General features: G+C 44.3%; 1 protein-coding gene across 1 annotated transcript in view; it reads left to right on the top strand.

Moving 5' to 3' along the window:
- The window catches only part of TTK (TTK protein kinase), a 75232-nt gene that overhangs the window by 10085 nt on the left and 41720 nt on the right, over positions 1-23427 (top strand). Inside the window, exons 2-9 of the mRNA XM_075923778.1 lie at positions 3333-3476; positions 3842-4067; positions 14571-14677; positions 15494-15637; positions 16922-17030; positions 17120-17204; positions 17306-17403; positions 19125-19224. Of these exons, the coding sequence (XP_075779893.1) occupies positions 3335-3476; positions 3842-4067; positions 14571-14677; positions 15494-15637; positions 16922-17030; positions 17120-17204; positions 17306-17403; positions 19125-19224 (1011 nt within the window). The 5' untranslated portion in view covers positions 3333-3334. The remainder of the gene's footprint in view (positions 1-3332; positions 3477-3841; positions 4068-14570; positions 14678-15493; positions 15638-16921; positions 17031-17119; positions 17205-17305; positions 17404-19124; positions 19225-23427) is intronic.

Below are 23427 nucleotides of genomic sequence, written 5' to 3'. Positions count from 1 at the left end.
AAACATTTGCACTGTGAGAGACAGGGAGGGGAAGCATGGCTGGAGAATGTCACAGGTGTGTGTATATATGTCAAAGATTTGTATGGAACCTTGCCATCTGATGAGCTGCAGAAGGGGGTCTGTAGTACATCAGGGCTAAGCTGCGTGCAGATTGGCATTGAGTGTATCAGCAACCTATGGGAGTCTGCAAGGGTGGAGGTTGGGCAGGCAGGCATGGAGTGTGGTGTGTGGTTCCCAGGTTCAGAGAGATACCCAAATTGAGTTAGCAGAGACAGAGGGGTGTATTGGAGAAAGTTTAGGAACACCAGCTGAAGAAGGGGCTGGTTGCACAGCTGCTCTGTTTGCAGGGCCTAGCAGGCTTCCAACATGTTTGCTTGCTGCTCTGTAATGCTTAGGAGTCACTGCATGCTCTCTTTTCACTCCCTCCTGTCACTGTCTTTCCACGCCTTCAATTCCTCGTGTTTGGCATCAGTACGACTCAGAATGTCTTGCAAAAACTCCTCTCTAGTCTTTCTTGGGTGCTGTGCTGGAGTTAAAGCTTCCTGAGACTGGCATTCCAAGGCCAGCTCTATCAAGGATAAAATTGCAAGATGTTGTGTTGCGGAAGGCCCATTGTTAAGATTAAAAAACAGCATTGCCCCAACCCCTTCGAAAGACTTGCACTCTCCACGTTAGCGATGTAAGTGACTAGTTGACTATCTGATAAGAAAAAGCTTATTGGATAGTCAACTAGTCCCTTGATTAGTTGCTTCCCCCCGCTTGCTGCCTAGTAAGGGCAGGGAGCAGGAGCTGGAGCTAGGGGGAGCTGGCTTAAAGGGCGGTAATGGAATCAGCTGACTCCTGCTCATGCACAGTCCCAGACGCTTCGCCTCTGCTTTTTAAATTTATTAAGAGTCTGCTCCTAGACTTTACCTAGAGGCCTGTCTGACCTTGAGGACTCCTCTTCCTCCCATGTATCAAGAGCTTGATGAGGCTGGGCTCCAGATTTCTAGGGGGCTTGATCCAGTGTTGTGGTCAATTAATACAGAGGGTAGGTGTCCCCCCGGATGCTTCCTTGAACATTTTATTTATATATATATATATATATATATATATATATATATATATATATATATATATATATATATATATATATATATATATATATATATATATATATATATATAATGTGATCATTACGTACAATTCAAATCAAATGCAAATTATTAAACCACTACTAATGTAATGAAGGATGCTTCTCCCCAGCATTGTCCCTCATGTCAGGGACCTCCAAGTTCCCCCTGCAAGGCCTCTTGGCAGGTGGCATCTCCCTGCCCAGGATCCCCCTCGTTTTTCTCAGCTGCTTTCCACACTTGGCACTGGACTCCAGCTCCAGCTCCACTCTAAGCCCTGCTACTGTTCTGCCTCTGCTTAACTTTGCTCTCTGGGCTGCTTCTCTCTGGTCTTGGCTGCAGTGTTTCTGGTTCCAGCTTACCTTGAGCTCCTGTTTTCCCCTTAGCTCATCCCTGCTCTGGGTCAGGCAGCTCCAGTTCATGTGGATGACGGAACCCTGGTACAGGTTAGATATCCTTGGTCCGGCAGCTTTCGGACCTGACCGGTTCCAAATGAGGGAGTTTGCCAGATTAGGGAAGGTCAATTCTGTCGTTCAGCTGATGGATTCTGGGTCTCCCAGGATCCACCAGCAGACTTGGCAGAGTTCCCCTCCTGGCTGCAGAGCTCCTCTGCCCTCTGCTGCTAAGCTCTTGGCTCTGGTCCAGCACCGGGGCTGCTGGAGCTTCTACTGCCTCAGAGCTGCCATCGCCCCAGGACCACTGTGTTCTTGCTGGACCAGCGAGGTTTAACCTGTACTGAGAAATGGCCAGCCAATACCTCCACTAAGTTCCAGTCAGGGGCCAACAGTCTCCTTACATTTGCAACATATCAAAAATGACTGTTTTAAACTTATTTGGCAGGGCGCATGCTTTTTTTACATTTATCTTAAGCCATAGTTAAAACTCTGTACATTTTCTAAATTTAGAAGAAGTCACAAGACTATTTTCCAAGAGACCAGGAAGAAAATTAACAATCCGAATGTAATTTTGGAAGCTCTGCCAGGAATATTCTAAAGTTAGAAAAACTATTGTCTACCTGCAGAACATTTTTGTACTGCTAGTCAAATGAGTACATGTGAGGATGGATTGCCTCTTTCCTGCACCTTGTAGTAGTCTTGTAAAACATCGTAAAAGCATGGTAAAGCCAGGACTCATCAGAACCTTTGCAGTCAAATACTTTGAACTGTGTGTGTATGTGTGTGTGGCTTTTAAAAAAAATTTGTATATGTGTTTATTTCACCTAAGCTCCTTATCTCTTTTTTTATTAGCATTTTCAGGTAGCATTCAAAGGAAATATACTATTGAGTCAAATCCACCAAAGAATAAATTGTCCTGGAAATGTCAAACTGCTGTTATTGAGCAGCGTTGCCCACCCTGCATTGAAAATATGTTCTTAAGTACTTGTTAGGGGGCAAAGCCCCCTGCTCACTGAACTTGCCAACCTTCCTGTTGCGGGGGCGTAGGAACCCCGGTTCTCCCCCTCCCCAGCCACCGGGGAGGGATGGGCTGTGGCCACGCCAGCCCAGCGCCCCTTCTTCCTCTTCCTGCCACAACAGCCTGGTTCCCCTCCTCATCCCCTCTGCCAGCCAGGGCCCTCCAATCCGCAGTCTAACTGTAACTCCAGCAGCCAGGCAGCAGCGCGCAGCAGGCCCAGCTCCCGGGATTCTCCCCTCCTCCACGCCGCGAAGAGCTGGGCTTTCCTGCTGGGAGAGTCCCGCTGGGAGGGACCGGGCCTGAGCCACACTGAGCCCTAGGCCTGGCTTTCCCTCTGGCTGCTGGGAAGGGGAAGGCAGGGCTGGGGGTGTAAACAGCCCCAGCCCTCCATATGGGCTCTGGGAAGGACTAGGCTGGGGGTGGGCGGGGCATGTTCCTGTAGGGTACAGAATGTCATGATGACATCACTCTGTCGTCCCACAGAAAAAACTTTTTATAGGTATAGTAAGATTTGTGTATATGTAGAGGAAAAAGTAATGCTGAATTACTAGGTTATAGATATTATTAACAAACAAGTAAAAATAATTAGGTTCAAGGGTATAATTAAAATTGCATTCATTACAGAAGTTCTTAAATTTTGCTCAAATAGGTATCTCAAACAGATATGGAATGGTCTTAATCTTCAAAACATACAAAAGGAAACTTCTCAAGCTTTTCTAATGGCTATCTGCTACATAAGCTTACACTTGAACCTGGACTGCAACAGAACTGTGCAATAGTTATCCTGTCTTTTATCTCTGTATCTAGAAATGGAGGAGGAGGATTTAAGTGAAAGAGGACTGACAATTGCTTCAATCATGAATCGAGTCAGAGACCTGAAAAATAAATATAAAAATGAAGACAATGTTACTGATGAGCTTAATTCTACTAAAATCTCAGCTGATACAACAGGTATGTTTTTATGTTAATCTGTATTTCCCCGCTTTCTTCAATAGATGCAAAAGCCAGTTAGCCTGAGAAATATTAAACAAAGTTATTCATTTCAGTATTTTATTTTTGCAATCTTTTTAAAACTCACGAGATGTCCAAAACAAGTAAAAAAATTTCAGCTCCTTTTGATAATGCTGATTGAGAGCCTTTCCTTCAGTATCTGCATTTGTTTGTAGACTTCTCATATTTAGAAATTTCTTTGACTTTTGGGTGTGTGTGTGTGGGGGGTGTGTGTGTGTGTGTGTGTGTGTGTGTGTGTGTGTGTGTGTACGAACTTTATAACCATAAATCTAAGAAGGTATTTAGTTGTTGTTGCTCTTTTTTAGATAACTCTGGCACTGTTAATCAAATTATGATGACTGCAAATAATCCAGAAGACTGGCTGAGTTTCTTGCTTAAATTGGAAAAAAAGGGTACATCTCCAACCGATATTAGTCTGTTGAATAGATTGATTGGCCGTTACAGTCAAGCAGTTGCTGCACTACCTGCAGAAAAACACAGCCAAAATGAGAATTATGCCCGGATCCTAGTGAGATTCGCTGAGTTGAAAGCGTAAGTATTATCTACTGTATATTTTAGAGAATTTGTCTATTTGATCAAGAACTCTTCCTAAATGGTAAGAGCGAGGACCACCAAATTTGGTATACAGCTTCCTCTTAACGTAACTTAAAGCGACATAAGGGCTTGGTTGTGCCTAGAATGAGATTGCTTCTTATAAAATCAAACCCAGAAGATGGAATCACCAAATCAAGTTCAGATCTCAAAATTGGCATAAATAAGTGAATGCTGAAAGAGAGTAAACCAAGATGAGCTAGAAAAATAGGATTAACCTGGAATAGGATTTATTCTCAATAAAACTTACAGAAAAGAGAAAACAGAGAAATTTGCAATGGGGATTTGTTTTGGCACAGCTAAATAGATATAAATAAGATTTTATAGGACTAAAGAAAAATAAACTTGTTTCCATTTTAAACAAATTACTAACATTAACTTAATTAAAATAAACTTTTTTCCCCCAAAATATAATCATTTCAATAAAGCATGTACATTTTTCCTTTTATTTCCTTCCCCAAAATTAGTTAAGGACTCTTGCAATTTCAGATAAATCTGCTAGTTTCCTATTTAAAAACTCCAAAACAGGATTTATGAATTTTTTAATAGCAACATAGACATAGAGCAAAAGTCTGTCTTGCTTTTAGGGCAGTGAAATCCTCACATTACCTTCTACATACAAGTTAAGTAGCATGAATGTTATCTAGGACCATTAGTCACTTGTCTTGCACAAGCAGTAAACTATCTCATGTAAGCCCATTTACAGTGAAGTGGGATGGATTGATTTTTAAATCAAAGCAATTGATCTAAATCACTTTTAAATCTCCAAGAAAAAAATGTTGATTTTATATCAAGTTTCCAACTGGCACTTCACTTATTTCTTAAATAATGGTGGAAATCGGATCACTAAAACATTAACTTACAATTTAGTACATCATTTTTTAATATCTGAAGGGTATTCTTTGTGTAATTTTTGTAGATAACTTGATTTTCATTAATTCAGGAAATATTACATAATGCTCGTTACCTTTGTCAGGTTGCAGATGCAGCAGTAGTACATTAGGAATGGTAAGAACTAAATCACACGCACGAATACAATAGCACACATTTTATTGAACTAAATCTTAAATGTTATATAAATTTTTGCTGCAGTTGCAAACGTAAGTCTCCTGAGTTGCTTGTTGAAGGCCTTAAACACTTTTAAAAACATTTTCAAGCTTTATTAACTCTGAGAGACCCTCAGAATATTAAATATACGGTGCCCTTAAAACGTCTACAACTAGCTCTCATTTTCTCCACTCCCACTGTCATTTTGATTCATAGACTGAAATAGAAATACAAGTTTTCAACTCCCAATTATTTCTTAAATTTGTGTGAATAATACGAAATGATGAAACTGTTCTCTCTGTGCCTGCAGAGGAAGCTTCTGTTGTGAAAAGTTGGCTTAGCAACTGAAAGAATTCTGTTTCAAGGTGCCTGGCTAATGATTCCCAGCAATTCATGGGAGTGTCTTTATTCAAAACATCATCAGTAAACATGTACTCATTATATGGTTTCACTCCAGCCCTGAAATTTATTATGCCTACTATAACTAAGGAGTGATTTTTGAGATGACCATACCATGCCATGGCAGCAGCAGCATCTTCAGAAGTTAGGCATCTACCTTTATATCTGGGGCTAAAGATGTTCATAAGACAATGAATTGTAGATAATGATTGATCTATTCACTTCTTTATTGCCTGTAATTTAACTTTCTGATGAGGTATTTCTTTTGCCAATGTCTTGAAGTGCCTTCCATATTTTGACAGCATCAACAATGCTGCAGTAATTTCTCTGAAGTTTAAGGCTGCGGCTAATAGGTTTTAGTATACTGAGCATTCCTCTGCATTCCTCTTTAGTCCAGTGTTGGATACTTTAGATGAGATACTTGAATCTATTTAATCATGGTTTTCTTAATAAAGTTTGAGGATAGGCTAATTCTTAATAAATAGAAGACAGTCAACCACAGAATTCCATTAAATATTTTGAGGGGGAATTGGTTTGGATCCTCCTCCTCTCCTCAGTGACTCTGAAGCAAAACTGGTGTTTCGGAAGTATTTTGTGACTTCAAGAAAAAACATACATACATCTTTGGTTAGAACCGTGGTCACCAACTGGTCGATTGCGAGGGCTTGACCAGTCGATTGTGAGATGTTCGGGGGGGGCCCCCCCTCCGATTCCCCCCACCCCCAAGAAGCCCCACTACCCACCTCCAGCGATAATGGAGGGTGCCAGTTTCCTGCGGAGTGGACGGAAGTCCGGAAGCTGCGTGCCACTTCTGGGGGTTCCGGAAGTGCCCTGGCTGCTCCCCTCCCCCAGGCCTGTGGTGTGGTGTGCTGGGAACTTGCAGGGAGTCCCCAGAGGAAGCGCGTGCTGGGGCTTTAACCCCCTCTGTGGGAGGCGGGGTGAGTCGTCCCGGGAGGAGGCACGCGCCGGGGCTTTCCCTCCTCTGCAGGGAGCGGGGAGGCGTTCCTGGAGGAGGCTCACGCCAGGGCTTTAACCTCCTCTGTGGGGGAGGGGGAGAGGAGCAGTGAGTCGTTCCCGGAGGAGTCCTGGCAGGAGGCGGGGGTGGGGGGGGACTCCCAGCAACATCCTGTACCCTGATGCAGAACCTTGTCTCCCCCTCCCCCCCCCCACCCGCCTCCCGGCACCCTATCTCCTCTCCACTGCTCCCTGGCACCCTCTCCCTTCTCTCCCACTGGCAACCTGTCCCCTGTCCCAGCACCCACTAGCACCCTTCCCAATACCATGTCCCCTGCTCCCGCCAGCACAGTTGGGACTGGAATAGCCAGCATGGGTTTGTGAAGAACAAGTCATGCCAAACTAATCTGATAGCTTTCTTTGATAGGATAACGAGCCTTGTGGATAAGGGAGAAGCGGTGGATGTCATATACCTAGACTTTAGTAAGGCATTTGATACGGTCTCGCATGATATTCTTATTGATAAACTAGGCAAATATAACTTAGATAGGGCCACGATAAGGTGGGTGCATAATTGGCTGGATAACCGTAGTCAGAGAGTTGTTGTTAATGGTTCTAAATCCTGCTGGAAAGGGATAACAAGTGGAGTTCCTCAAGGGTCTGTTTTGGGACCCGTACTGTTCAATATCTTCATCAATGATGTAGATATTGGGATAGAGAGTACGCTTATTAAGTTTGCAGATGATACCAAACTGGGTGGGGTTGCAACTTCTTTGGAGGATAGGGACATAATTCAAAATGACCTTAGCAAGTTAGAGAAATGGTCAGAGGTAAACAGGATGAGGTTTAATAAAGAGAAATGCAAAGTGCTCCACTTAGGAAGGAACAATCAGTTCCATACATACAAGATGGGAAGCGACTGTCTAGGAAGGAGCATGGCGGAAAGGGATCTAGGGGTCATAGTGGACCACAAGTTGAATATGAGCCAACAGTGTGATGCTGTTGCAAAAAAAGCAAATATGATTCTAGGTTGTATCAACAGGTGTGTTGTAAGCAAAACTCGTGAAGTCATTCTGCCGCTCTACTCTGCACTAGTTAGGCCTCAGCTGGAGTACTGTGTCCAGTTCTGGGCGCCACATTTCAAGAAAGATGTGGAGAAATTGGAAAGGGTACAGAGAAGAGCGACAAGAATGATTAAAGGTTTAGAGAACATGACCTATGAAGCCAGGCTTCATGAACTGGGCTTGTTTAGTTTGGAAAAAAGACGATTAAGGGGGGACATGATAGCGGTTTTCAAATATCTAAAAGGGTGTCACAAGGAGGAAGGAGAAAATTTGTTCCTCTTGGTTTCTGAGGACAGGACAAGGAGTAATGGGCTTAAAGTGCAGCAGGGGAGGTTTAGATTGGACATTAGGAAAAAATTCCTAACTGTCAGGGTGGTCAAATATTGGAATAAATTGCCAAGGGAGGTGGTGGAATCTCCCTCTCTGGAGATATTTAAGAACAGGTTAGATAGACATCTGTCAGGGATGGTGTAGACGGAGCTTGATCCTGCCTTGAGGGCGGGGGGCTGGACTCGATGACCTCTCGAGGTCCCTTCCAGTCCTATGATTCTATGATTCTATGATTAGTGAGGCTTGGGGTATTTTTGGAGGAGTTATTGCATCTCACTTGTGTGGCCTCAGCTGACTTTTTTGAGTGAGGGGGCACTGACTCACAGAACAGGTTCCCTGCCCTTCTCATAAATAAAGACAATGCAGAAACTTTTTGTGTTTGACATAGTATTTTATTTAAAAATGAAGCATGGCCAACAAGCCCCCAGTTGGGGCCAAGCCCCCATCTGGCTGCAGCATCATAACACTCCTGCACCGCCCCCCCAGACCCTAGATCTGAGCCTATCTTACACTAGAACCCCCTGCCCTGAACCCCTGACATACCCCAACCCAAATTCCTGCACCCTCATATTCACAAACCTGTGGCTTGCTTAGTACCCCAAGCCTAAATCTGACCCCAAGATTGCCCGGCCTGGAGCCTCCTCCCCAAGCCTGCGTCCCCTTCTTCACCTCCTCCTGCATCCAGATTTCCTCCCAGAGCTTGCACCTCTCACCCCTTCCCACACCCAAATCCCTCATTCCCACCCCAGAGCCTACACATCCTGTCTCAACCCAGCGAGGGTACGGCTAGACTGCAGGAGTTTTTCAGGATTCCGGAGATATCCCAGAAAAACTCTTCTGCATCCAAGGATGTGTTTGTTCTTCTGCTTTTTTTAGTGGAAGAGCAAACATTCTCTTTTGGTCATCCCTTTATTCCTCTTTCCATGAGGAATAAAAAGGCTTCCAAAAGAAGGTTTTTTTCTGTCCATTTAGACAGGCCAAATGTTGGAAAAATCTCTTCTTACAGAAGAATGGGGAGTGGGGGGAAAGCAGCAGTATAAGGGTTGCGGATAGCAAGTGATGGAGAGGAAGAGAATAGAGAGGGCGGGGCTTGGAGGAAGGGGCGGGGCAGCAGATCTTGGCTTGTTCTATCATTTAAAAAGTGATCTTGGGTATAAAAAGATTGGAGACCACTGGGCTAGAAGATGTATTAAATGGGCACTACAGGCATACGTTAAGGAGCATACTTGCATTTCTTTTTCTGAATATCTTCTCTTTGCCATGATTGCAGCATTGTCTGTGACAAAATTGCACGTGACAGGTGAATTTTTGTTCAATTTATTACGGTTTTCAATACCATTCCTTTTAAATATGCTGTTTTGTGGGCATTTCCTAGTGTATCTGTTGTTTCTGAAAGAGATGCAACCCTATCTTTCTTTATTACACAGGCATATATTCTTTGATCATTGTGTACGTTATTCAGGGGCGGCCCGTGGGCCTAGGCGAGCTAGGCAGCTGCCTAGGGCGCCGCTGGCCCGAGTGCCCGATGATGACATCACGGGGCGCCCCATGATGACGTTACGGCCATTGACGGCCGTACAGTCAGGGGCACCGATTGTGCCGCCCTGCCTAGGGAGCCAGCTGCTGCAGCCGGCCTTGGGTCGCTCCTGACCTTATTCCACCCATCAAGTATTAAAATGGCAGATTTTCCCTTCGTATTTCTTACACCCTGGTCAAGTTTATTCTCCTACGCTATTTCTAACAGGGCCATGAAGGTTTAAACGTGTACATGGTTAAATGATGAGCCCAAGCTTGTCGTTTAACCTTCACAGTTACAAGCAGCCATAGTTCTTGCAGTTCATGCCTGCCCAGCCACGCACAAAAATTCTTCATCTGCCCACTTACTTTGCAGAGCTGTGCAGCAGCATTCACCTTCCTGCTGGAAGGTGAGTGGCACAGCAGGCGTATGCTCGCGGCCAGGGCCAGCTGAGGTGGCATGGTGGTGTGGCCGCGGGGGGGCTCTGCTCCGGCGACTGGGGCTGGGACCTGTCGCATGGCAGGGGGCAAATGCTTATCGGATAGTCCACTAGTCCTTAACATCCTTAGTTCGGTGACCTGTTTGGAGGACCTGGGGACCTGCTTGAGTGGCTGGGGCTTTCTGGGGGGCCTGCTTGGAGGGCTGGTGGCCTGCTGAGGGGGGAGGGGGGAGGGCCATGCGGTGGGGGACTTGGGCTGCTCTGGCAGCTGGGGTTGCATGTTTCCCTTGGTTGAAGCTGTGTTCAGGGCCTCAAAGTGCCTTTCCATCTGCTTCCTGGGCTGTATGTGTGGCGGTTTCCCAAAGCTGGAGCTGGGTTGTGGGGCAGCTGTTCCTGGGGCTGGAGCCCCCTTCATCGCTCCTCCGCCCTCTCCCCCCCGCATTTTTTTTTGTCCCTCAGAGCCCCTTGCCCCCGATCCTCTGTCCTCCCATGTGCTCCCCACATATCACTGTTCCAACTCCACTCAGCAACTCCCTGCAAACCCTGGGGAACAGTGCCACTGGTGGGTGCCACAGTGGCAGATGTCCAAACAAGCACGCGTGACTTCATTGTTGGTGCACAAGACAAAACTCACTCCGCTGATGGATGGATGGAAAGTCTTAGAGGGAACATTGCAAACAGCCCCTTATCTCCTGCTCTGTCAGAAGTAGCAGCGCTGGGGTGGGCGGGCAGGCAACTTCCCCTCCCCCCCATCCTGTGTGTAAATGTGTAACTGCTGAAATTTTCATCAGTTACATGTTTACCGAAATAAACGTATTTTAACATCTCTAATATCTAGTGACTTTCCATCAATGTCTGCTTTACCGGATGAAGTATAGTCTGGTTGTAAGGACTCAACCATGTCAATGAAGGTTTTAATTGTTAACAATGTGAAAAGGAGAATTTGTGGCAAAATGAACCAAGCAATTTTTCAATCTATGGTATCTTCTTGCTGTTTGCTTTTCCTTACTACAAACTCATCCATGTTGTGCATTCTGACGATTAAGAAGTGTTGTTTCAGGCTTCCTGTGTGTCCTGATTCCTGGCTGCCCCCCTCACCCTCTCTGCTGCTGTCTGTCAGAAGAGGTGAGGGGGCAGTTGGCGCTGCGGTGCTTAAAAACTGGCTTCTCCCTAGCACTGTCTCCTGTCTGGCCCTCCCCCCAACCCCCGCACTGCTGCCTCTGTGGGAAGCAGCTGGGGAGTAGGTGGTTGCACGGGAGCCAGCTTGCACTGGGATAGAGAGGCAGAAAGGGATGTGTGTTCATGTAGTCGTTTGAATTAATCCCTGATTTATCAGTTAATCATTGAAACAGTTAGTTTATAACATCCACACTTCACATATATTAATGGCTGTTGATAGAGAGAGCTGTGATCAATTGTCTGCCATATTCACTGAAGTTAAGCCAGAAAGTAATGAGCTGAATTTGTAGCAATGGAATCTAAGTTTTTTGGCTTCTGCCTCAACAGAGGGCATTGATGTCCAGCTAACTAGTTTATAGTTATTTAAGTAACTTGTCTATTTTGAATACTGGCACATTAGCACTTTTCCAGTGTTCTGGAGTTTCTTTTGTGTTAATTCAAGATTAAAAATCCAATATACTTGGTCACAAGTCATGCAAGATTGCCAATTTAAAAGTATTTACCGCTAGTATATGTTGTCTAACATTCTTCTAGGTTACCAGTGTACTGGAAAGTACTTCATTTTCCTCATGTGATATAAGTACTGCTCTTTCAGAATATAACACAGAAATATTTACTGAATAGTTCTGCATTTTCTGCATCATTGTTAATAAATAATTTTATGATCCCCATCTAGTAATGGGTCTGTACCATTGCAGGGCTATTTTAATCCTAGTATACATAAAACCAAACAAAACTGATTCTTCTTATTGTCCTTAGCCTTAGAGGCAGCAACAGGAGAGGAGGGGTACTTCAAAGCAGCAGCGGTATTTGAAGCTTGAGGCCAGACACCAGGCACCACATGGAGCTGCTGCTTTGAAATTCTGGGTGAATCCTTGGGCCAGCTGGGGTGTCCCAAGTCTGTACATGGCATTTCAAAGCAGTAGTACTGTATGTAGCCTGGAATGAGCTGGGAACTCACTCGCTGGCTCCGTGCGGCGCTGCTGCTCTGAAACGCCAGGGGAAGCCTGGTTTCAGGCCGCATGCAGTGTTTCAAAACTGCAGCATTAGGTGGAGCCCCAGATCAGCTGGAGACTCTGCCGCTGATCTTGGGCTCCGTGCTTTGCTGCTGCTTTGAAATGCCACGGGGAGCCCAGCGGCAGGCTCTTCACGGCGTTTCAAAGCAGCAGTGCCTAGTGGAGCCCGCGATCAGCGCAGGAGTGCCCAACTGACCCAGGGCTCCCCACACCCTTTCGCCTTTGGGCTCATCTAGGCCAGTGTTTCTCAACTTTTTTTGCTCATGGCCCTCTTCTGAGCCTTGTTTACCTCTGTGGCCCCCCTCCTAGCTGCTGTTAGTTGGAAAAAAAGGTACTATGCAGAACAGTCGAAAGAGGATATGCAAATTCCATGTGAATTTGCATATCATCTTCTGTGCGCAGTTTCGAAAGCGGAGCTTGTGAAAGTAGTTTAGATGTGGCTTTCTCTAAACCAGCATGATCACTTAGTTGTATTTCATTCAAATAATATTAACCTTGTGCTGTATTAACTTTCATGGATATTTAAAAAGATGTTGCATTGGATGTATGCATGCTACTATCTCTTACTTGTAATTTTGGTTGCCTGCTAAATGTCTGAGAGTCAACAATAGCAAATGCAGGGTCAATAGCAAATGCAGGGTCATTGATCGTAGGGGACTAAAGAGACAAGGTGGGAGAGGAAATATTTATCTCTTAGTGGACCAGCTTCTGTTGGAGAGAGAGACAAGCTCTCAGGTTTATACAGAGCTTTTCTTTGGGTCTTATAGAAGAAGTTTGTCCAATAAAAGATAGTATCTCAGCAACATTAGCAAAGCTTTTAAAGCTAAATATGAAGTATTATATCTGGGGCAAAGCAGAGCCAAGCCGCGGAGCGCGCGATCAGCTGACAGCCCAGACGCGTCTGGGCTGTCAGCTGGCCGGGTGCTCCGGGGCTTGGGTCTGCTTTGCCCCCCCCATCCCCCTGGTCTGCAGACCAGGGGGACGGGGGGGGGGGGGCAAAGCAGAGCCAAGCAGAGCCAAGCCGGGGAGCGCGCGGTCAGCTGACAGCCCAGACGCGTCTGGGCTGGCAGCTGGCAGCGCGCTCCGTGGCTTGGCTCTGCTTTGCCCCCGTCCCCCGTCCCCCGTCCCCCTGGTCTGCAGACCAGGAGGACGGGGGGGGGGGGGGGCAAAGCAGAGCAAAGCCGCGGAGCATGCGGGCAGCGGACAGCCACGGCGCGTCTGGGCTGTCCCGCTGCCCCGTGCTCCGTGGCTTTGCTCCAGACACCTGTGGTACAGCAGCTGGGGCGCTGCCAGTTGGTCCCGTAGCGCCGCTCTAGGCGCTACTGGACCAACCGGGCAGCACCCCAGCTGTTCTGCCCCAGGCGTCCTGATTCAGCCACTGCTGGTCAGATTCAGCAGCGGCTGAATCAGGACGCCTGGGGCAGAGCAGCTTGGGTGCTGCTGGGTTGGTCCAGTAGTGCCGAGGAGCGGCGGCGCTACTGGACCAACCCAGCAGCACCCCAGCTGCTCTGCCCCAGGCGTCCCCAAGTCAGCCGCTGCTGAAACTGACCAGTGGCTGACTACAGGAAGCCCCTGCCCCGGGCTTCCTGGAATCAGCCGCTGATCAGTTTCAGCAGCAGCTGACTTGGGGATGCCTGGGGTTCTTAAGTTGAATCTGTATGTAAGTCAGAACTGGCGTCCAGATTCAGCCGCTGTTGAAACTGATCAGTTTCAGCAGCGGCTGAATCTGGACGCCAGTTCCGACTTACATACAGATTCAACTTAAGAACAAACCTACAGTCCCTATCTTGTACGTAACCCGGGGACTGCCTGTACATATGAAACCATACTTTTCAAGGAGTGCCTCTTAACCTTAAAACAGAATCCTCTATATACCTTGGGAAGCTGAATCTTGATTCTGTACCAAAATCTGCATTCTGCAACATTTTGGTGTGGCAGAGAAATTCTGTGACAGATTCATTTTAGAATTCAGTTTAATATAGTTCCTCCTGTGTCTTTATTGTTTTTATCTTTTCACCTCATCCGAATATTTTTGGTACACTGCACACTTTTATCATGGCAAAAAATAAGTTAGGGGAAAGCTGGAAGCTTTGACACTTGGGTTTTTAGCATATTACATAGATGTTGGATGTTCATGGTTTAAATATATTAGTTAAATTTTTCAGCTAAAATTATCTGTAAGGAAAAAAAGTATTGACAGTTAAAATTATTCTCCTTCAGGCTTGAGAATACGCTTATTGATATTAACTAACTTCGTCAATATCAACACCTCTAGTCAGCCTTTCTGTAGACACAAGGAAACAATATACATGGTTTGTTTAATGTATTAATTATTTTGTAATAGTTGTGAGAGGAAGGATTTTTGTTTAACTGTGGCAAAGGTGAATTTTGCAGCAGATTCCTTGTCCATCAAATATATAGAACTCTGCCTTAAATTTCCTTTAGTCCTTCAGTTCCAGCTTTTGCTCTCTACATAAGTAACAGTGTACTATTTTACAGTTTTCAAGACCCAGAGGAGGCACGTGACCAGTTTCATCTTGCCAGACTGAACTGCAAGAAATTTGCTTTCGTGCATGTAGCTTTGGCACAATTTGAACTGTCACAAGGTATGTAGGAACTTTGTCTAATGCTGGAAGCTTTTGTCTCACTATTTTATATTTCTTTCAAAATTATTATAATGGTTAATATTTTAAGAAAAGAGAATATTGTGTAGTGGGTACAGAATTAGGAAAATTAGGAATTTAGAAAGTACTTTTTCCTTACTTAGCTGATCTAAAATTCCCTTGAGGAAAAAGTGTGGGGGTTTTCTTTTAGTGGAACATGGGTCTTGGATTTGCATTTTTGTGGTGTTATAACTTCCTCACTTCACTTTTTTTGTTTAAAAGTACTGTATTGGACTGTAAAATCTTCAAGGCCTGGGAATTTGCCAAAGTACCATACATACTAAAAGTGCTATATAATAATCCAAAGTGCAGATCCTTATGTGGCAAAATCTGTGGAAATATTGCTTACGTTAATGTGTACAAAAGGCTCTGCAATAGGTAAGATGATATTGTCAAAGCTACTGTTACTTATATTTTACCCATCATAGAATCTGAATGAATTACAGAAATGAAAAATGGTGCCAGGAATTATTTGCGATTAAATTGGTCTTTTATATTTACCACCTCCACCTGTTGTCTACTTGAAGTGCTGTCTAGTCTGAAAAGTAACTTTCTTTAAAGATAAAAACATTACTCAACTTCTTTGGCTTGCCAGGAGTACGCTGAATCATTATCTGGGCTAAACTAGGCTTTTATGGCATTCAGCCAAAGGCCTGATTGCGAATTGGTGCAATACCAAGGTGCCACAGGGGTTACATATTGGTACCTTTTGTATGAATTAAACTTTTAATGCATTTTCTCTCTCTTGCCACTTACCAGGAAATATAAAGAAGTGTAAACAGATTCTTCAAAAAGCTGTGGAGTGCTATGCAGTTCCACCTGATATGTTGGAAATCGCTCTACAGAATTTACACTTGCAGAAAAGACAGTTGCTTTCAGATGAAGAGAAAGAGAACTTCTCGGGTTAGTGCACTTCAGTATTCTAAAGTAACAGTGGAGCTTAAATATGTTTTTTGAATGATGAAATAACAGTACTAATACTGTTGGAAGGATCTTCTGGAGGATGGTGTTGGACTCAGATTTGTGACCTGTGTTCAGTTCTTCATTGGTTTACAGACTTAGGGCAATTGACTTAAATTACCCAGTGCCATGCCTCATCTGCAAAATGGGAATAAGAATTCCATTTTTCATGGGTGTGTTGAGGATAAAATCCATAAATGTGTTTCATAAATCCTGTTTGTTGGTGAGGGCCATGTAATATCTATATATTTCTTTTATTAGCATTTTTAAAAAGTGTAGTGTTGTGTATTGCCTCTGTTTTGTGAATTCCATGTTTCATGAGTACTATTGTAATAGGATGGCGGAAACGATTCTGCTTAAGAATTCATTAAGATTAAATTATCATGATGTTAGATGTTTGGAGCCTGCATAGAGATATCGTGTCTTTACTACTGGGAATCTAGCAGGTGCATTTTGTTAACTGAAAGCAGGATATAAGAAGGATGATTGGTAAAGTATTAGTGGTGAAAGTACTACGGTTTGGGACAGCTTGGGGGAAACACTTAGGGTGAAAAGGTTCCCTTTGGATCATCAGTGCAGTTAAACTCTAGAAAAGGGATCAGTTTGGATAACATAATGTATTAATTCAGTCAGAGTAGGCTAGGAACTATGTATATTTATAAATACAAATTTGAACCAATTTAACACCAACCTGGGTTGTCTGCTCCCTGAGCTAAGGTAACTTTGGCAATGCTGAGCTATGCAAGTGGAATTTTTCATATTGTCATATAGTAGTACTTTCTGCTCCCTTATTCCCAGAACCTTTTATCCAGGAACTGGGTGCTCATTCATAAATATGGGTAGGTACTCTGTAAAGGCCATTGTGAGAAAACTCAGTCAGTATAGTTTCTACTCCAGACTTGGTTAATGAACTTTTATTTTATTACTTACATATAAATCCTTGAGCTCATTTATTGTTCAAATAACTGCCCTCTTTACCCACTCAAGCATGGGAAAGCTTTAGTATAAATCCCAGTTCAGATTTCCTTCTCAGTAGCTGCTGGGTGTAGCCTATATCGTGTAAACTTGGTCTCAATGTTGCCTTATATATAGTCCAGATTCCCATGGCAGCATTATATACATTAGAATCCTATAGTTAATGATACTTTAAGGCAGTTTCATCTATTGAAATGGCAATACATTTCACTGGCAGCCACTGAATAATTCAAACTAATTGTTAATTTATAGTACCAAGTACACAGGGATCTGGACCACAAAACATGGCTGGACATCTCCGGAGTAGGAAAAAAAGTGATTCTGGTGACATTTCTTCTTATGCCCACAGATCTCCTTTTTGGTAACAATTTAAATACTTATATTTTTATTCAAGGTTGGTTTGTTGTTTTTATTGCTGAGATAACTGCAGTATATTTTCTTATTTTTCAGGGAGAACAGCAACTCTCCACCAGACTTCGATGCAGTCCCCCTCGCTGGCCAAAATCCCTTAAAGCAATCAAACAAATCTACCCAGGTGGAAGCTCTTTGAATGCTCACTTTTGTTCTTTCCTGCTGTTTTGTTTTGTTTGTTTGTTTTTTAAGATCTGATAACTTTCAAAATTTTAAAATGTTTAGGTCTGTCCATTTGGGAGAGTTCCTGTTAAATTAGTAACTGATAGTGGGGAGACTGTGAAGAAGATGGATGTTCCACTTACAACTAGTATTACAAAGAGGTACTGTTAATTACATTAATCTTGTTGCAGAACAATATACTTTAATTCTTCTGTTCTTCTTTAAAGATATTATGGGACATAGAACTGACTACTGTTTTGAGTACTGCCAATGGTGATCATAGGCCAACTCTTTCCTCCCCCCTTCCCTCCTCACCATTGCAGTGGTCACCAACCCATCCATTTCATTTTCAGGCAGGAAGGCAGGGTTGTTGATAAGCAGAGCTCCACACCCAGCAATGTGTGTTTAGGTACCCTTCATCCCATGTGGTTCCGTCCTGCAACTGGTCCTGGGCAGCTGGCTGTGCAGATTAGGACCGGGGAGAGGGCACTGATATCAGGGTATCCCACTGTAAACCATATCCATAGAACAGGGAAGAGGGAGGCCTGAGTGAGTGAGATTGTCTGTCTGCATTTCTTAGAGACAGTGCCCTCTTTCTGAGACTTCCTTAGCAGCCAGCTTTCACAGTCTCTCAGGTATGCACACACTAGGGATATAAAATTCCATTTAATTAGTTAATTGTTTAAATATTAAGTGTCTTGTTTGTTCTATGCATTTCATTTTAATTTTTATTTCTCTTACACTTATATTTAATTCTTTGAGTTCTAAAATGCCTAACCTGTCCTGATTGGAGTAATTATTCATATGGTTCTATTGTCTGGGAATGGGGAACTGCTCCCTCGCAGAGACTGCCACCTCCTGCTCCAGATCAGACCCTCTTTTCAGAGCAAGTACTCCCTATTCCCTCCCACACCTCTGCCCCCCTTTGAGCCATCACTCTGTACCCCTTCCTGCACACAACACTCTCCTTCATCCAGAGCCCCTCTTACACCCAAGCTGCCTCCCAGAGCTTCTGCCCCTCACCTTCTCTGGAACCCTTCAGCCCCAGCCCAGAGCCTGCATACCTTCCTGAACCCCAACCACTTGCCCCTGCCTGGTGAAAATGAGCAAGGGTGGGGGAGAGCATGTGACCGCGGGTGGGGGATGGATTGAGTGGGATGGTGCTTTGAGGATGGGGGTGGAGCCTTGGAGAAAGAAGGGGGTAGATCCTGGGCACAAAAAGGTTGGGGAACACTGCTCTGTTGTATTACTATGGGTATGAATACATGATACAAAGTAACTTTTTCAGATGATGATACAAGTCGCATCTTTGTACAAAGGCTTGGAAGGGTAGGCTTGGAAGGGTTTGATTTTTATTGGCAAATGATAGTAAACATTGATTTCACCATGTACAGGCAAATTAAGGAAAAGGTATTTCCATAGATAAAGTAAGAAAATTACTGCTTGAAAACATCGTTTCTATTTTAATGGTTAAAGCTTTAGCATTTTGAATTAAGACCTGTCATTAAATAAATGTTTGATTCCCCTCCCATAATTTCTTGCAACTGTAAACATTAAGTTGATATGTTTCTTAAGCATTTTTAGAATTTTATCTATTATTCAAAAACTGTTTTTTAAAAGTTCTTTGTTATTCCAAGCTTGCATATGTACATTTTCTAAGGAAGCAAACCACATAGAACTCCTCATATGAAGATAATGTGTCAGCTGTTTAGATTTGTCTATTGTACTCATCACTGTGCTGTCAAAGCATCGTCACTGCTCCTTTTATGTTGTGACTTCTGTCCAGGATTTGCACAACTGGCTCAAAATAGATGGACGTTTATCCCTGAATTTTGAAGTTTCAGGTTTCTTTTACCTCTAATGTTGTCTTTTATATAAACAGGCAGCTATCTGGCTCTAAACGCACAGAGTTGATTATGCCTTTTTTACTGCGTGAACCAAAACATAATGAAGATGATTCATATGACCCGGGTTACTTAAAGGTAACTTTATTTTTCTGTTTTGAGTTAGTAGTTGTGAAAACTACATAGATAAAATATTTCAGGGAGGGAATAAAAACAGTGACTTAAACAAAAAATGGTTCTAGTAATATGAATTCAGAAGCAAAATTAAATTCATATTTAGTGAAAAGAGTATTAAGGGCTTGTACAGGCAAGCTAACTGATCTGTTTGTTTTATATCTCCAAAAGTTAGTTTATTTTTGGCTATATCGTTAGAGAATGATACATTGAAAAAGGGTGGTTTCTTGAAGTGATTGTCCACATATTCCACTCTATGTGCATGGGTACATCTAGATTACATGTCTCTGCCGACAGAGGCACATAAAATAGGTTACCTGACATAGTCAATGAAGCGGGGATTTAAATATCTCCGGCTTCATTAAAATAAAAATGGCCGCCACACTGTGCCGGCTCAGTTGATCGTCGGTACAGCGCACAAGTCAAGACGCGGATCAGTCGACAGGGAACACCTTTGTCGACCGCTCCCTTATGCCTCGTGAAATGAGGTTTATAGGAGCGGTCGACAAAGGCGTTCCCTGTCAACCGATCTGCGTCTTGACTCGCGCACTTTGCTGATGATCAGCTGAGCCAGCACAGCATGGCAGCCATTTTTATTTTAATGAAGCCAGGGATATTTAAATACCCGCTTCATTGACTATGTCGGATTGCTTATTTTACATGCCTTTGTCGGCAGAGGCATATAATCTAGATGTACCCAAGGTGCCTCATGCATGCAAGATTTGGTCTTTTTAAACAGTGGTGTCTATTGGAGCTGCATCTTTGGCATATGTGCCCCTTTGTTTCCTATCATAGTTGGTATAAAGGGCACAGGATGGAACCCACAGTGGTTGTATTACTTTAAGAGTGGTGTACTGGCTGCACATCAATTTTTTTAAAAAATTGTTCTCGTTTTCTGTATTGTATTATACTATTTTTAGCTTATGAAAGAGTAGGAGTAGGTTTTCTACCCTCCTTGGGGGTCTTTATCTCATCCGAAATTTTCTTGTAGATGGGTAAACCCCTATACACTCCCATAAGATAGCTGCACCTAAGATTTTGGGCTTCAAAATTTGCCCGTGCTATGATGCCTGTTATTGACAGCTGTCCCCAGTGCTGTGGTCAGGAACATGTCCCATGCAGGCCCTTTTCAAAGAATACTACAAAGACCAAGGAAGCAAAGCTGAAGTTCTTCCTTGCATCATTCTATGGCATCCGATGTGGGAAGACCATTGGAGACAACCCTGATGCCAGGCCATCTGGAAATGTCCAACACTTTGACTAACTGCGCTGCTATGCGGAGCTCCCGTGCTCCCTCTAATCTGCCTCTGCATCAGCTGGACTGGGGTGGCCTCAGAGAGAGAATGTATGGAGTACTACTCCAAGGAATGAAGTGGGGATGGAAGGCTTTCCGTAAGACACTAGCACTGAGAGATCTTAAGATCAAGTCTCATACTGAACTCTCTGTGCTAGCAACAGTAATTGTTAAGTTTAAGGCACTTGCTTTGATCAGCACAAACAAGGAAACAATATCCTTTGCACTGATTGTCCCCGTACTGGGCACCTCAGCTCCACGTAAGCTTTCTCTCTGAACCATGCCTGCATCAAAACTGTTCATCTCTATCGTGGCAATAGAAATTAATTAAGGAGGTTCATTCTGCTTCTTCACTCATGGCGTCACAGTACACTGCACTTTGAAATCAGCCCACACCAGCTTCATCCCCTTGACAGTTTAGTGGCCACCTCTCAAAATTTATTTCCAGTATATGTGCAGAGATGAAGCATACAGGAAAGATCATTTCCACTTACGGAAGAGAACTATGCCTTTTACTTTCTGTCAGAAGCTCATAGTGAGGCATCATCCCCAGAATAACCTGTTGCTTCTCCTTGGATGGTGCAAAGGTTGCAGGCATTTGACATCCTTCATGAGATCCAAACTTCAATAGATGTCCCTTTCAAGGATAATTATCTTTTTTAACAGTACTACTGATAATATCTTGCATACGCCAAAGGACTCTAAAGCCACATCCTAGCCTATGTGCTGTTACTTCATTGTATCACAACTCCCATCTGACAACAAAAATTCTTCTTTGAGTGATGTCTCCATGCGTGCTCCACAGTTCTTTCCGTTGGTGTCAGGCTCATCCTGGCACCACAGATTGGGGACTTTGAGAGCAGTGATTGGGTGAGCTGCACATGCGCGAGCGGAGAGCTGCGCTCCCGCTTCTCTTCAGTTCCTTCTTCACTGCCCTCGGCCACAGATGAAGCTCAGTTCTCCTCCTCAGCGCGCTCTGCAGGACAAAGCAGAACTATCGTATCGGCTTTGATAGACCTGAAGCACTCAGGACTACCTTTCTTTTATACATTTAAAAAAAAAATCCTGCCGCCACTAGCTCTTACTGCCCTTCAGTGGCAAAAGCCAAAAAAAAGGAAACAGAAATCAGCAACCAACAAGGAGTCTCAGCTGCTTGTACAGTTACAGATAGTCTGGCATGTCTCCCAGAAACTCTCCTAAGGAGAAAAGGTGCGGCAAATACCGACAATTTATGCCAGTCTGTGATGCCCACAGCGAATGTATATGCTGTTTGGGGGACACACATGTATGTACCTCAGAAATGTGTCCATTGCCGTAGCCTCACAACCAGAGCTTACAAAGAGAGAGAGCTCACAGTGTGCACGCAGTCTATGGATAGAGCCCTGAAATCCTCCTCCCCGCCTAATTCTGAAGGGGGTAATAAGGGCTCAAGCGCAACTTCTCCTCAAGGCAAACATCCAAGCCTTCTCAGAGAACATGCTCAGAAACTAGACCCTCTCCAGCCCGCTCTCTCCCCTCAATAAATTAGCAATGGAGATGAGCCAGGAACTTCAGGCACGGCAAAGTCTCAAGCCTCATCAATAACAGGCTCAAAGACATGCTCAAAACAGTCCTCAAAATCAGCTACCACAAAAAGGCCACCTAGCAAGGGCCCTGTGGTGACAGAGGCGCCACTGACATTAAGGGCACCTGGCTAAATGCGGGCGCACTCGATCCCCAGCATGTTGCCAACCTACGGTACAACATTCACCTGTGGCACAGAAAACCTACAGGGCTAGCTCCAGCCACCCCCTAGTAGCCCACAGTAACTCTAGATCCCCTGGGTCAGCTACATCCATGCCACCGCCACCACAAGTGCCAACTAGCCTGCACCCAAGTCACAAGCCTGCATCCCATCGCCGTTCCTCAGGTCGCAAAACACAAGTGCCATCAGGATATGACTGGGGGGGGTCTAGGATCCTATCCCCTCTTGAGCCTTCACCATGACATCATTCACGCTTCCCACTATGAACAAAGGGCTCACTACGGTCACTGTCCTTATCACAATTCAGTTCCTACCATGGGGATACAGGGAACATGTTCTTCTTGCAATACTCCTCCCCAGATAGGGCACACACATGTTATGGGGTATACAGACCACCACATTACCAACATCCTCCGTGGCACACTGATTGGCATTACTATGACACTCATCGCAGCCGATGGTCCCCCTGTCGTTAGTGGGCACCATGACACACTTCCACTGCACTGCCTACACCTGCACAAAGGTCACTGCTCTCCATGCTCTCAGATGCATCACATTCCCCATCTGAGGGCTAAAATCTAGAGGAAGGACAGATTGAGGATGACCCAACCATCCACTGATCTGATATAGCACCGAACGATAATTCATCCTCCACTTCTGATGAAGCGGTTATTCCAAATGACCCAACACCTGCTGATGATATCAAGCAATTCCAGGACCTATTTAAAAAGGTGGCTGCCAGTCAGGAGATGGTTTTATCAGAGGTCCAGGAGAAATAACGCAAACTCCTAAAGAATCTACAGCCATCTGTGAAGTCCAAAATCGCACTGCCTCAAAATCCTTGAGGCAGCCAATGAAGTCTGGCAAACACCTGCCATGGTCCCTCCAACCATTAAAAGGGCCAATAGGAAATATTTTGTGCCATTTAAAGGCATGGACTTTCTCTACCTGCACCCTCAATCAAACTCCTTACTGGTTGACGCTGCCAATCAAAGGTCCAAGAACCTACAACACAAAACACATACACAGGACAAGGATCACAAATGTTTTTGGGAGAAAAGTGTACTCCTTGTTCAACCCTCCAGCTATGCATATCTAACTATACAGCACCGCTTGCAAATCCTGATTT

This window comes from Pelodiscus sinensis, chromosome 3 (assembly GCF_049634645.1).
Source record: "Pelodiscus sinensis isolate JC-2024 chromosome 3, ASM4963464v1, whole genome shotgun sequence".
Classification (NCBI taxonomy): domain Eukaryota; kingdom Metazoa; phylum Chordata; order Testudines; family Trionychidae; genus Pelodiscus; species Pelodiscus sinensis.
Note: the sequence above shows the minus strand (reverse complement) of the source record. Positions and strands in the feature narration are given on the sequence as shown.